The 12,650-nt window shown below is 32.9% G+C and overlaps 1 protein-coding gene across 1 annotated transcript in view; it reads right to left on the bottom strand.

Moving 5' to 3' along the window:
- Nucleotides 1-11,172, bottom strand: part of LOC142343046 (uncharacterized) — a 174,991-nt gene extending 163,819 nt beyond the window's left edge. Inside the window, exons 1-2 of the mRNA XM_075394732.1 lie at nucleotides 11,111-11,172; nucleotides 7,451-7,650 (exon numbers count right to left, since the gene is read on the bottom strand). Of these exons, the coding sequence (XP_075250847.1) occupies nucleotides 7,451-7,501 (51 nt within the window). The 5' untranslated portion in view covers nucleotides 7,502-7,650; nucleotides 11,111-11,172. The remainder of the gene's footprint in view (nucleotides 1-7,450; nucleotides 7,651-11,110) is intronic.
- Between the last annotated feature and the right edge of the window lie 1,478 nt (nucleotides 11,173-12,650).

The raw sequence follows: 12,650 nt of genomic DNA, 5'->3' as shown, positions 1-12,650 counted from the left end.
TGATTTCTTAGTAATCATACAAGAATCATATATGATTTCCTAGAAATCATACAGGGATCATACAAAAAAATTCAAAGCCTAAAAACTGTATAACTTTCCTTTTCTTTTGATGTTGATAAAATTTCCTGGAAATCATACAAGGTCATATATGACACATAAAACATTGATTGGTTTTACAAATTCCCGTATAATGTACTCAGAGGACATAATAAATAATTATATCGCATTTGCGTCCCACATTTGATTCTTTGTTTGGGCGAAAAGAATTACTTTCCAACTTAAATACATTCAGAAAACGAATTTGAGGTTATCTGCAAAAATTTCTCCAAATATTTTTTATAAATGAGCATTTATATGTATAAGCTGGCTTCAGAGAATATCAGAACTTTATTTATCTGTTTGGACTTACTCAATAAGTGCGTGCCCAACTTAGCAAATGATATTGTACGTTTGGGTCTTTTGGTGGAACACAAAGTGATGCCGGGGAATCTTATAAGTGAGTCTTTGCCGAATGACAATTTTAAAACACAAATGCTTTAAAAATTTATGAAAAATAGATGTATGATTCTTGGTATTCATACTAGGATCATATATGATTTCTTTGTAGTCATACAAGGTTCATATATGGTTTCCTAGTAGTCATGTATGATTTCTTAGTAGTCATACAAGGATCGTACTAGGAAATACGTTATGATTTGTATGGTACCATATATGATCCTCGTATGACTACTCAGAAGTGGTGACCCGGGTATATGCCAGTCCAATTTTTCGTGTTCAGATATTATTCGACTATTTTGTGTGCATCCCAAAACAACATATGTGGTATCATTCAAAAACGTTTTATTTAGTAGAAGTATTTTTAAGAAATTGCTATTTTGAAAAAAAAAATCGACGCATATGTTTCCGGCGCATTTCGGGCAATTTTTAGCCCAATACTGCCCATGTTTGATTGTTTTGTCGAACTTATTTAACTTTCTGCTGTTTTGTCAGCATCAAAGAATTAAAAAAATACGTTTTGAGTTCGGTCATCAAACTTGTGTATTCATTTATCTCTATTTTGAGTAAAAACAAAAAATTACAGAAAAAAATAGGTCTAAGCAGGGATGCTCGTTACTGTTCCGAGCCGAGCTCATCTACATTTTTGACTTAATTGTCAACCTAATGATGAGATAATTAAAAATAGATGTTTGAGTTTTAAAATATCGTTACACAACCGAAATAACAATTGAATTACATAATACCATGCCTCATTACAGCGCTCACAAGATCTGCCAATAGAAAGACTACGAGAAAAAAACAAACAAAAAAAATAAGCAAAAACAAAAATTTTTTAGCGAAGGTGCTAAAGAAGAAGAATTGTCACCATCTAAGAATTAAAAAAAAGGTTTTGAGTTCGGTCATCAAACTTGTGTATTCATTTATCTCTATTTTGAGTAAAAACAAAAAATTACAGAAAAAAATAGGTCTAAGCAAGGATGCTCGTTAATGTTCCGAGCCGAGCTCATCTACATTTTTGGTTAATTGTCTTTTTGACTTATCAGTATTAGGATAATGAGGTAAGATCTGAAAAGGAACTTAAATTACAAAAAACATTTTTTTTTTAAAATTGTGAAAACTCTTGTAATCGAAGGCATAAAACCAATAGTTAGTAGATAGAAACACTTATCAGATTATTTTGGTTGCAGTAAAAAGAACAGGGTCCTGGAAATAGTGAGATTGCCTAACTAATCGTGAAAAAAGGTTTAATATCGGTTAATGTTCAAAAAAATTTCGAAAAATTAGTTGTCAAAGGCTTAACAGCCATTAGAGGCTCACTCAAAGCGCTATATAGGTTTAACTAATGCACATTAGGAAGCCCATTGCACTTTTAGTAAGTGAGTCTATGCTATACGACTCCCAAAATTTAGTAAAATCTCAGAGTCGAAAACTCAGAGTCGAAGACAAAAAAAATGAACGACTCCTTGAAAACGAATTTTTTGTGCACTAGGTATCATTTGACTGTAAATGAGGTTTGTCGTTAGCGTAACCTCGATATGAAAAGTAACTGGTCTCTTTCGACTAAAAAACAATAATTAATAGGAAAAAATTTCTGAAAAAGAAACAGCTCTCAAATTGAATTTAATTTTTTTTATAGTAAACTTCCTCATGAGACCAAAACTAGCCTTTTTATCGCTCTATTGGTAACACAAAGTTAATCCTTTTTGTAGCGTAAAATGTAATTTTGGAATAAAATAATATTTTTATACAAAAATTACGCTAAAAGCTACAAAAAATCCTGCAAAAATCACGTGTTCACACAAAATTTTAAACCTCGATAACTCCTCGAATTATACAAAAATTTAAAAAATTCTTTTTTATTTCGAATTCTACGCTGGACGAGTTTTTTAATGATACCACTCTTACATTTCTCTGCGATGAATATATCGATCGGACAAAATTGTCTGAACAAAAAAACCCATTTGAGTGTACAGTTCTTCCCCCACAAGTGGGGTCGGAGCGAAGAGAACAGATATGCGCTAAAAGTTCAAAAATTGCTGTTGTGAATCTACATGAGAAACGGAGCACCTACACACTCTTGTTTTTTTTACAACTAAACACCTGTCTAATGAACCACAAAAATATCAAACCTCGGGGTTATTGCGAGATTGAACTTCACTTTGCTGACAACTTAACCTAACAGGTACAAAAATTTTTCTGGTGTTTATTTGTAGCTCTCAAAAGAACTTCGAAAAAGTTAGTGAAAATAGACGGGCATTGTCGTTTTAAGTATTATTTCGGCATAACCGTTTTGATTTTCGAGTGATTTTTATCACGCGGGAACTCTGAGGCAGCTCAACTCAAGCCGTGACAGTATACAGCAAAAATTTTTGGTTAAAGTGTGTAGAATTTGTTCTCAATATAAAAATTGGTCAAAATAGCTTCTCAAAACCTCATTTGCTTGGAAGTCTTTTGATAGCAATTGTCTGCAATAAGTTGATTATTTTTTTTGATGCATTTAAATCAAAAATTAGGGTAATCTCTAGAAATATTTACCGAATCTCATTCGTTTGTTTGAGCAAATTGTTTTTAACTTTTTTTAGTTGCAGTAGCTCAGCATCAGGAATCTGGCGTTGTAATCGGGGCGCTTCTCTTTCAAAAAAATTCTGGGAATTTTACAAACGATTCTGATTGCATTTATCTCAGAAAACAGAAATCTATGGAGGCTGGTAAAACTGATTAAAAAAACCTTGTCAATAAAATCTAGAGTCAGTCATTCATTTGGATCGCTTTTGGAAATAAAGCTACGCAACCTACTAAATTTGCGGGTAGGTTTTGTTTGTTCATTAATGAGTTTTTCATAAATCAGCTCCACTTTGCCCTTCCTTGTTCTTCTTCTCTTTGTTTGTGCGCTTCATTCTGTGCTATATTATGAATTGTCAAATCAACTTTTTTTGTCAAGAATATTATTTGAGACGCAGAGCCGAGAAGCATTAAAAAGAAGATTTGATTGATTGTTGCTTTTTCTGATCACCTAGTGGTCACAATGGATTTAATTAACAGAAGAGTGTACGCGATCAATATATGCGGCCGAGTTTTGGAAGCACGCTCCTTTTCATTTGAAATAAAAATTGTAAAAGTCGTTTTATGTTTTCAATTAACTAAAATCTTGATATGAGAAACTTCCCTGAAAACACATGCAGAGTTCTTTTTAAAAGATTTGTATTCCAAGACTGCCGGTTCCAATATTATTTGTAATTTTTTCAACTATTGCTTGACTTGGATGGTCAAACTACATTTGTGAATGTGAGTTTTTTTAATTGTTTCGACCCCTCATGAGGGGGAAGGAACTATATACTCAAATGGGTTTTTTTGTTCAGTCAATTTTCGCCGCTCGATATATTAATCGTAGAGAGTTGAGACTGGTATCATTGGAAAGCTCGTCCAGCGTAGAATATGGAATTAAAAACATTTTTTATTTTCGTTTTCTACAGGGAGTTATCGATGTTTAAATTTCTGAGAAAAGTAGAGTGAATTCACGTTGTTTTTATTCACATTTTCCGAAATTTTTGCATAAATTTTCGTCAATTTTGCTAAATTTTGTTAAAATTTTTAAGAATAGTGTCGTTGACTTTACTTTTAAAGACAAACAAGCATTGTTGATTATGCTGATTTAATTTGTTTGGTCAAAAACTGTGGATAAATATTTCAAAATTCAGCCTTTTTCATCAATACAACACGAAATAAGCTACTTTAGCCCACTTTGATTAAATTTGCCGGCAGTACACCCCCAAACAACAATAATACAACCTTTGTAGACTCAGAAGGGGGCTAATCCCACTTCAACTTCCACTGAGAATGCTCTGTAATTAAAACTTTGCAGTTTTTTGCTAACTTTACTCGTTGATTATCAAAAATGCAGAAATTATTTTTGAGTTTTCAACTAACAAATTATCTATATCTACAACATTCGAAAAATCAATTGTTCCTAACGGACAATAAAAATTAGCCGGGCTAGTTTTGGGCCAATCTTGGACTGTTACAATCCAATAAGAATTCGGACTGTAATCAGTCTGTCTTTTTTAAAAAAAGACTTTTTTTATTAATAAAGAACAGAACATATCAAATCAAAACCCAGGAGTGATAGGTCCAATTGACTTCCTAAGCAGCTCCAAGCTAATGCATTTAGTTTTTTACTTGAAAGTTTATGATGGTTTCGACTAAGAATAATTGATTTTTAAATAAATATTGCCTTAATGAACTTTTCCTCTATTTTTCTTCTTAATTTGGTCATTTTGTAGCTTCGATTGCGGTTTTAAGCCCGAAGTTATTGTTTTCTGGCCTTGATACTACTAGATTTCAGATTCTTTTTGTTTTTAGATATTTGCCAGTTTTTCACGTTTTCTAGTCACATTATCACATAATTGGCAGTTATCATATCAGATTATTAGCGTTCAAAGTAAGACGCAATTGAACATCTTAACATCTTGAAAGATATAGATGATCGTTTTAACGGCCTCGACACTTATTTGTTGAAAAAATTAATTGAATTTTTCAATTATGTCTTTAACTGTAATTTTTACTTTGTCGTTTCGATCGCAAGAAATTTCCTGTATACTGATAGGCTTCACTGGATTTTCAAGGAAGATTATATGAGCCGATGTTCTGATATTAAGAGATAGCTGATGGCTTTCATGACTTTGAAAACAATCGTTTTGCAAAACTAAAAAAAATAAACTTTTTAACTTCGCAAGTTTGTTCTTTTTATTTTTTTTGTTACCTAATGTCGTTATTTACTGTCCAAATATGACATTATGGGTGTCAAGGGAAAGTGTCAAAGGGGATTAATGTCCCAAAACCTATTTTTTTAAAGAAGGCGTTATGACCTTACTGACTTCGACACCGGTTTTTCACAAAGAAAGTAAATTAATTTGTCATATTTGAAGTTCTTTTTGTAGACTCAAGACATATTCCGGACAATTGCGGGTCTCAAAAGCTTGTTTTTGATAAATGAACGACCCTATTTAAATATTTCGTTTTATAATTAACGTCTTTCATGACTTTGGATATAATTTTGTTTAAAAAAAATCAAAATTTTTACATACTTTTGCCCTTTTCTCTTTTTGACTGCTTTTTACCTAGTCTCACTAATAAATGGCCACATACTACATTATTGATGTTTGAAAAATGTATTTTGAGGGCCAAAACATGGCTTGACAGTTTTGACAGCGTTTCCTGGAAAGTTTCAATGAATTCAAATTTTTGTTTTTTGTTTTTTGTTGTTCTTTTTAGCCGCTTAAAAAAATTAATAAGGACAGGTCCTAATGCCCTTCTATAGAAGCTTTGGTAATCATAAACTTTTTGTGATATTTTACTTGATTTCTAACGGTTTTCATTAATTTGAAGTTAATTGTTTAAAAAATTAAGCGAATTTTTTAACTTTAATGTTTTTGTTCTTTTTTTGTCTAACTGTTACAAAACTTTTTTATGGACTGGTCCATATCTTTTCTGATGATTTATAGGTTATCTTCTTTAGTTTCAGGTTTATCTGACGGTATATTGACTTTGTTATTAAATTTTGTTTTTTTTAAACGGACACAAAGTTTTTGATGTAATTATTGTTTGTTGTTGTTTGATTTTGCTGTTCGTTTTGACTCGCTTTCTTAATATTGGCATATCACAGCAATCTAATGCTTCAATTTTTACACCACTGAGTTATTTGCTTTGGAGGCTGTCTTATCGTTCGTAAACAATTTTTTGAAAAATACTTTGGCTTTTTTTAGGTTTTTTGGGATTCTCAAAAAATATTTTTTGGGTTTTTCTATCTGTTCCTCATTTGGTAGACATTTATGCCAAAATTGTGGATGGGCGGGGTCGGAACCTTATGTGCCATCGCACATTACCGAGCCGCCTTGTTACTTTTACATTATTAAGTTCTCCTATACCATTGCTAAGTGCTCCTGATGAATTTGTTTTATGATCTCTGAATTTTATTTGAAAATTTGTAACGTTTTTGGCTCGTATTTTCACGACAAAATTTAAAATCTACACCAAAATCTGAGCGTTGACCCTACAATAAGGCTGTACTTTAGAAAAAATTTATTGTCCGATGTTACTTTGATTTTTGGTTTAATAAGTTCAATGTCTTTTTTTTATCAAAAATAGCCGGCAAATGTTATGAGATTCGAAAACTTCTATAGCCACCTCATTTTAAAAAGCTCCTAAAAAACTCCCATTTGAATTTTGTTTTAATTTAGTGCTAAGAACCTTATTTCGGGCAATTTTTGATGAGAAAGGCTGAATTTTGAAATTAGCTAAAATGTTAGCCAAAAAATTAAATCAAAATAGTCAACAAAATTTTTTTTGTCTTGAAAAGTAAAATTAACAGTACCATTGTTAACAATTTTTACATTTTTTGGCAAAATTGACGAATTTTTCTGGCAAAAATTCTGGAAAATGTGAATAAAAATGACGCAAATTGGTCTAATATTCAAAAAATTTAAAGCATTATAACTCGCTCCAGAAAACGAAATTCATAAAAAATCTATTTAATTCCATATCCTACACTGGACGGGCTTTTTAATTATACCACTCACAACTCTCTACGATGAATATATCGATCGGTCAAAATTGACTGAACAAAGAAAACCCATTTGAGTATATAGTTCCTCAAGAGGGGTCGGAACAATTACAATTAACCTAGAAACTTGTGTCTCGAAATTTTGTCAAAATTGAAACAGACAGGATGGGATGGAGCGCAGTCAATATCATATATAACACGTAATTTCGAAACTGTAATTTACTGCTCATTTTCAAAGTCAATTTTGTTTTCTATACAATGTGCTAAATTCAATCTGTCAAATTTATCAGAAATATGTGAAATATGCGCCTGGGGAGCGTAAAAAAATATAAGCCCACTAAGCTTGGGGGCTGGGGGGGGGGGGGGCAAAACAGATAGATCCAATATGTAAACCTTTTTGCAGGCAGTGCCTTTCTCCCCCTTGCAGTCTTGAAATGTGACCATGACACTGAATGTGCCATCCTTTGCCCTTGCAAGGTGGTATCTGCAGGTGGGTAGGAACAGGTAGTAGTAGTTGTCGAAAGTTTTGACTGCATGGTCCCCTATCACTATGCATGTCGCTGTCTTCCTATTGGGATCTACTGCTTCCAGACCTTAACAAAACAGAAACTAGATAAGAAAATCAACAAAGTGTTATCAGGATTGCCTTTAATACTTTGCGATGAACTGATTGGATTGTAAATTTAGGTAAAAATCACCAATTTTTTCCATCCTGAACGCAGGCACTAACCAGACCGTAATAGGGTGGCAGAAATATGGTTTGAAATTTATGGTCTTGGGTGATACTCGTCTAGGCGTTGAATGCATAATTTGGTCCGCACTTTGTGTCTGCATGCTGTTTAGAATCATAGTCCCACTTCTGAGAAGCATGATACCGGAATTTCGAACGAACCCTACACTAGTTGCTCTACCTTGGTACTGCAATGCTTATCAAGCGAGGAGGATAGATAAAGTTTCAGTTCAATTTCGCCAACATTCGAAACTAGAGCCAGCGGGTAACCATCAAACCAAAATATAAAAGAATCATTGCTCATCACTCTTAACGCTTTGACCACGCAAACAAATTTGAAGCACACAAGTTCTTTAATTTAAATGACAATAGTTCAAGGGTTAAAAATAAAACATACCTGGCAGATTCAGGATAAGGGCCGCCATTAATTTTTATTACCTCGATTGAGATTGAAAGATCACAAAATATTGACTGTTCTATCAAAACTTTTTCTTTGACGTGCAAGATATTTTGAGTAGAATCTGTAGCTACACACTCCTGCTTCGTAAAGAGAAGGTACAGGAATTACTATCATTGCCAATGAACATTAGACCTGGTAATTAGGACTAACTAGAACAATATTCAGAAACAGGACATGTAAAACTGTTCTGTATGAGTTTACCCGTTTCAGTTTTTGATTTCTTTACCTGATGCTAACTTTGTTCTCTTCACTGTAATTTGATGAGCAACTACTGTTTAAACGCATTTTGAGCAGAATGAGCGTTAAACTAGCCTAGAGAAATCAAAATGATATATCAAACTATTCGAAAACCAAAAAAATAATCGTTGAGATTAAATGAAAATACAAACGAAGTTAAAGAAAACAAAGAAAAAATCAAACACTAATTAGTTTTCAGTAAAATGTATTAGTTCTAACGTTTAAACAATAATGCATTCATTTTTCATGTCCGAATTAAGGCCTATGCCTCAAGAACCAAAATTTTTGTTTTAAATCAAACAATCTCATTGAGAAAAAATCGTTTAAAGAGCTAAAGAGCTCGAAAAACGAACCCATATCTCACTACAAACAGCTCCCGTAAATGACACAGAGCGAGAAAACATACAAAAGAGCAGCAAATACGGTTAAAACTCAAAAACTCACTCAAACTTCTGAAAAAAATAGAATCAAAGCAACTAAAATATGTAATGACATGTAATATGTAATATGTAAAATATGTAATATTTCATTGAGAAATACATATAAGTCCACATATTCCTCATTGAAAAACGTGGGAAAAATCGAGTCCCGCCAGTAATAGGCTAAGCATCAGGACATCAAAACAAGAACAAATAAGGAGTAAACTCAGAAATTTTGCAATTTTTCAAGAAAAACTTACAGTGTCGAAAAAAACGCTAGCTATCAACTGAAAACCTTAAAGGAATTCATCAATGCGTCAACAGGGAGCCAGCCAAACTGTTGTATTTAAGCAATTAATTTTAAAGGCAGAACAATTTCAAGTTTTAATTTTGCAAAGAAGTGGAAACTTATTCAAAAAACTAATAGCTTTCAAGTGAAAAACCTAAATAGCTGCACCTATGCTTCAATAAGGAAAGAGCAGATAATCAAATATTGCACCTCTGCAAAAGTCAAAACGCATTTCAGAATTGTGTTCAAGAAAAAATAGTAGCTATAAGATGAAACAAGATAATGTTTTCATTTATGCCCCATAAACAACCTGATAAGACTTTCTTTAATGGTATTAAGTGACAACACCCCCAAAAAGAACAGCAAATACGGGTGAAACTGAAAAATTGCATCAAATTGTTTGAATTGAATTAATTTTAAAGTCACTTATACCATTAGCTATTAATTAAATCAGTAACAAATTTCGCCGCACAAAAACTGATAGGTTTTTTCCATCGAAATCATTATTGGAGAAAACTAAAACAAAACAACAAATACGAACAGAAAAGATGAATAATTACTGAAAACTAATAAAACCAATAGCTATCAGTTGAAACCGTTAATTGTTTTCCTCTTTTTCTTTCTGATTCTCTAAAAAACCTTGCAGACTTTTCCGTAAAATTTCAAAATGATTTTGCAATGATTTTAAAGTGACATAAAAAACTCAAAGTACGGACAAAGCCAGTTTCCTATTATAATCCAAGTCCATTGGTTTACAAAAAAAAATAATAGCACAGCAATAGTAGCCAACTGAGAAAATGAGGGCGGCTATAAAAATAATAGCACAGCAGTAGTAGCCGACTGAGGACGGCAATTAGTACTCCTTTTTTGATTTTTCCAGCTTTCAAGTTCTCTTGTTAAAAGCCACTTATTTCAATTTTTCGTCCGTCATTTGTGCGTTGTGTTCCGATAAAAATTGTCGGTCCTTTGAAAAGCCGGCCCTGAACAGTTTAGATGAGCAACATACTTATAGCTTATTAAGGCTCTATGAGAATTTATCAGCAACCTAATGCCCTCAGTTTTCCTCTGATTATCCCGAAACAAAAACGGCCGAGCATTATCTGTTTTATATAAAAAATTCGTTGTATTTCCACGCTTTTGAGCGCTTATTACCCTGGTCGAGGTTTGGTCAAAAAATAATGTAAGATTAGCGGTGAAAAAAAAACTTTTTTTCTCCGTAAAGCCGCCGCATCTTTAACGTTGTATGCAGTGAGAGCGGTGAATTTTTGTATGATTTGAGGCTTTTAGCTGTCAATTTTTTTAAGATTGGGATTTTTAGCGGTGACATTTTTATTTTCACCGCATTCACCGGTGTTCTTATACAAAGGCAACTGCCGTACACGGGTTCGAACCTCTCACCTCCTACATGTCAACAACTTCTTATTCCACTGCGCAATCAGTAACATACTTAAATGACATTTTCGATGAATTTAAGATAAGCTTTGAATTTAGCGCTGAACATTTTTAAGAATTGCGATTTTAGCGGTGAAAATTTTCCTTCACCACATCCTGGTAGCGCTAAAAATTTTTTTTCGCCGCATTCTGCTGGTAGCGGTGAAATATTTTCTTTCAGCGCTTAAGCGGTGAAAACAAATTTCACCGCTTAAAAGTTATTTTTCACCGCATTCAACGCATTGAGCGCAAATCTTACATTTTTAATTCAAATTCACCGCAAATCTTACACCTTTTAGCGAATTTTAACGGTGAAACCCCGACCCGGGTAACAAATAAGTGAAATGAGGTTGTTCCAATGAGGTAGAATTCGAGCGATATGGGACTAAAGCAATTAAGAGGTAGTGAAAACAGTGTTTTCATCACATACCTGTAGATTGCCTATTCAGACCTGAGTTGGTTTGTAAAATAAAATTGAGGAACTAACCGTTGCTGCCACAACCACTTGTGATTTCATCTATTTTCTCAATGAATTCCTCTTCTGTATACGAATCTGAAACAATGCCAGTTTAGTGACCGATAATAAAACAAGCTCATCCTGCTTAGCAAATTATTCAATTAACATTCATTCCTGCTTAGCCAAATAAAATGAAGAAATTTGGTTCGTGAATTAAAACAAAATCCTGGTTTGTTACCGACGGCTGACATGCAAGACTATTGCAAAACAATTGGAAGACTCTATTATTATTATTATTATTAAGCATTATCTTGCAAAGTTTTTTTGATACAAAACGTTACAGATCAAACATGAAGGGATCACCTCGCTTTCAATGCTTCCTAAACAAATTTGATAATAATTTCTTGAAATTTTTAAAGCATTAACTCGGCACAATCTAGTGATGAGCAAATCTAAATCTTTCAAGAAATTTTACGAGCAGATTCAAAATTTCCAAGATTCTTTCAAAATATTCCATCATATGGGTCTTGGCAAAGATATGAATCAAGTTTTGACAAGAAGTCATGATCTGAATGCCGACCTTGCTAAATAACCTAATCGAAAACTGAGGGTGTCTCAATGGACGCAATCCTAACAGATAACCACCTTTTTAAGAAAAGACATTTATATGAGCACTCAAAACTAATGCAGAGGTTAAATTACCAGCAATTTTCTCCCTTTCGTAACTTTTTCCTCGTATATTAAGTAACATACAAGCAAGAGTTTTTAAGCTGAACTATTAACAGATCACGAAAAATTAACTCTGAGATTTAATTCTAGTCTTTTTAGTGATCTGTTTTTATTTCAGCTGAATATTTCTCAAAAATGCTCATTTATTGTTCCGACCCACTTTAGTGGGGAGGAACTATATACTCAACTGGGTTTTTTTTGTTCATACAATTTTGGCCGATCGATACAATCATCGTAGAGAGTTGTGAGTGGTATCATTGGAAAGCCCCTCCAGCGTAGAAAATGGAAATAATGGAAATAAAAAGATTTGTTCAATTTTCGTTTTTTATAGGGAGTTATCGAGTCTAAAAATTTTGTGAATATTAGACGTAATTAGGCTGTTTTTATTCATATTTTCGGTATTTTTGACCGAAAATGTCGTCAATTTTGCTAAAAAATGTTGAAATTGTTAACTGTAGTATTATTGGTTTCATCTCTAAAGATAGAGGAGCGTTGCTGAGCTGTTCGATCCGAGTTTTTTGGCTAGAATTTAAGCTAAATTTTTCAAACTTCAGACTTTCTTCGTCAAAAATGGGACCAATTTGCTTTTTAGCCCACTTGCTTTAAATTTGCTAGAAGTAAACACCTTAAAACAGCAGCCATATACTTCAAAATTGGTTTAGTTGTACTCGCACTGGCTTTAGGAAACTTCTGGAAAAATAGTTTTGCAGTTTTTTGCAAACTTAAACCTGATAATTATAGAAAATGCACTATTTATGTTTGACAAACTGAAAACTTTTGTTTAAAAATTGATCTATTTCGCAACCATTTGAACAAATGAGTGTTTTGGTAGACGCGCAGC

The sequence above is a fragment of the Convolutriloba macropyga genome, chromosome 7 (assembly GCF_964194025.1).
Source record: "Convolutriloba macropyga chromosome 7, txConMacr16.3, whole genome shotgun sequence".
Taxonomy (NCBI): domain Eukaryota; kingdom Metazoa; phylum Xenacoelomorpha; order Acoela; family Convolutidae; genus Convolutriloba; species Convolutriloba macropyga.
The sequence above is the reverse complement of the archived record's forward strand: the minus strand, read 5'-3'. Positions and strand labels throughout refer to the sequence as shown.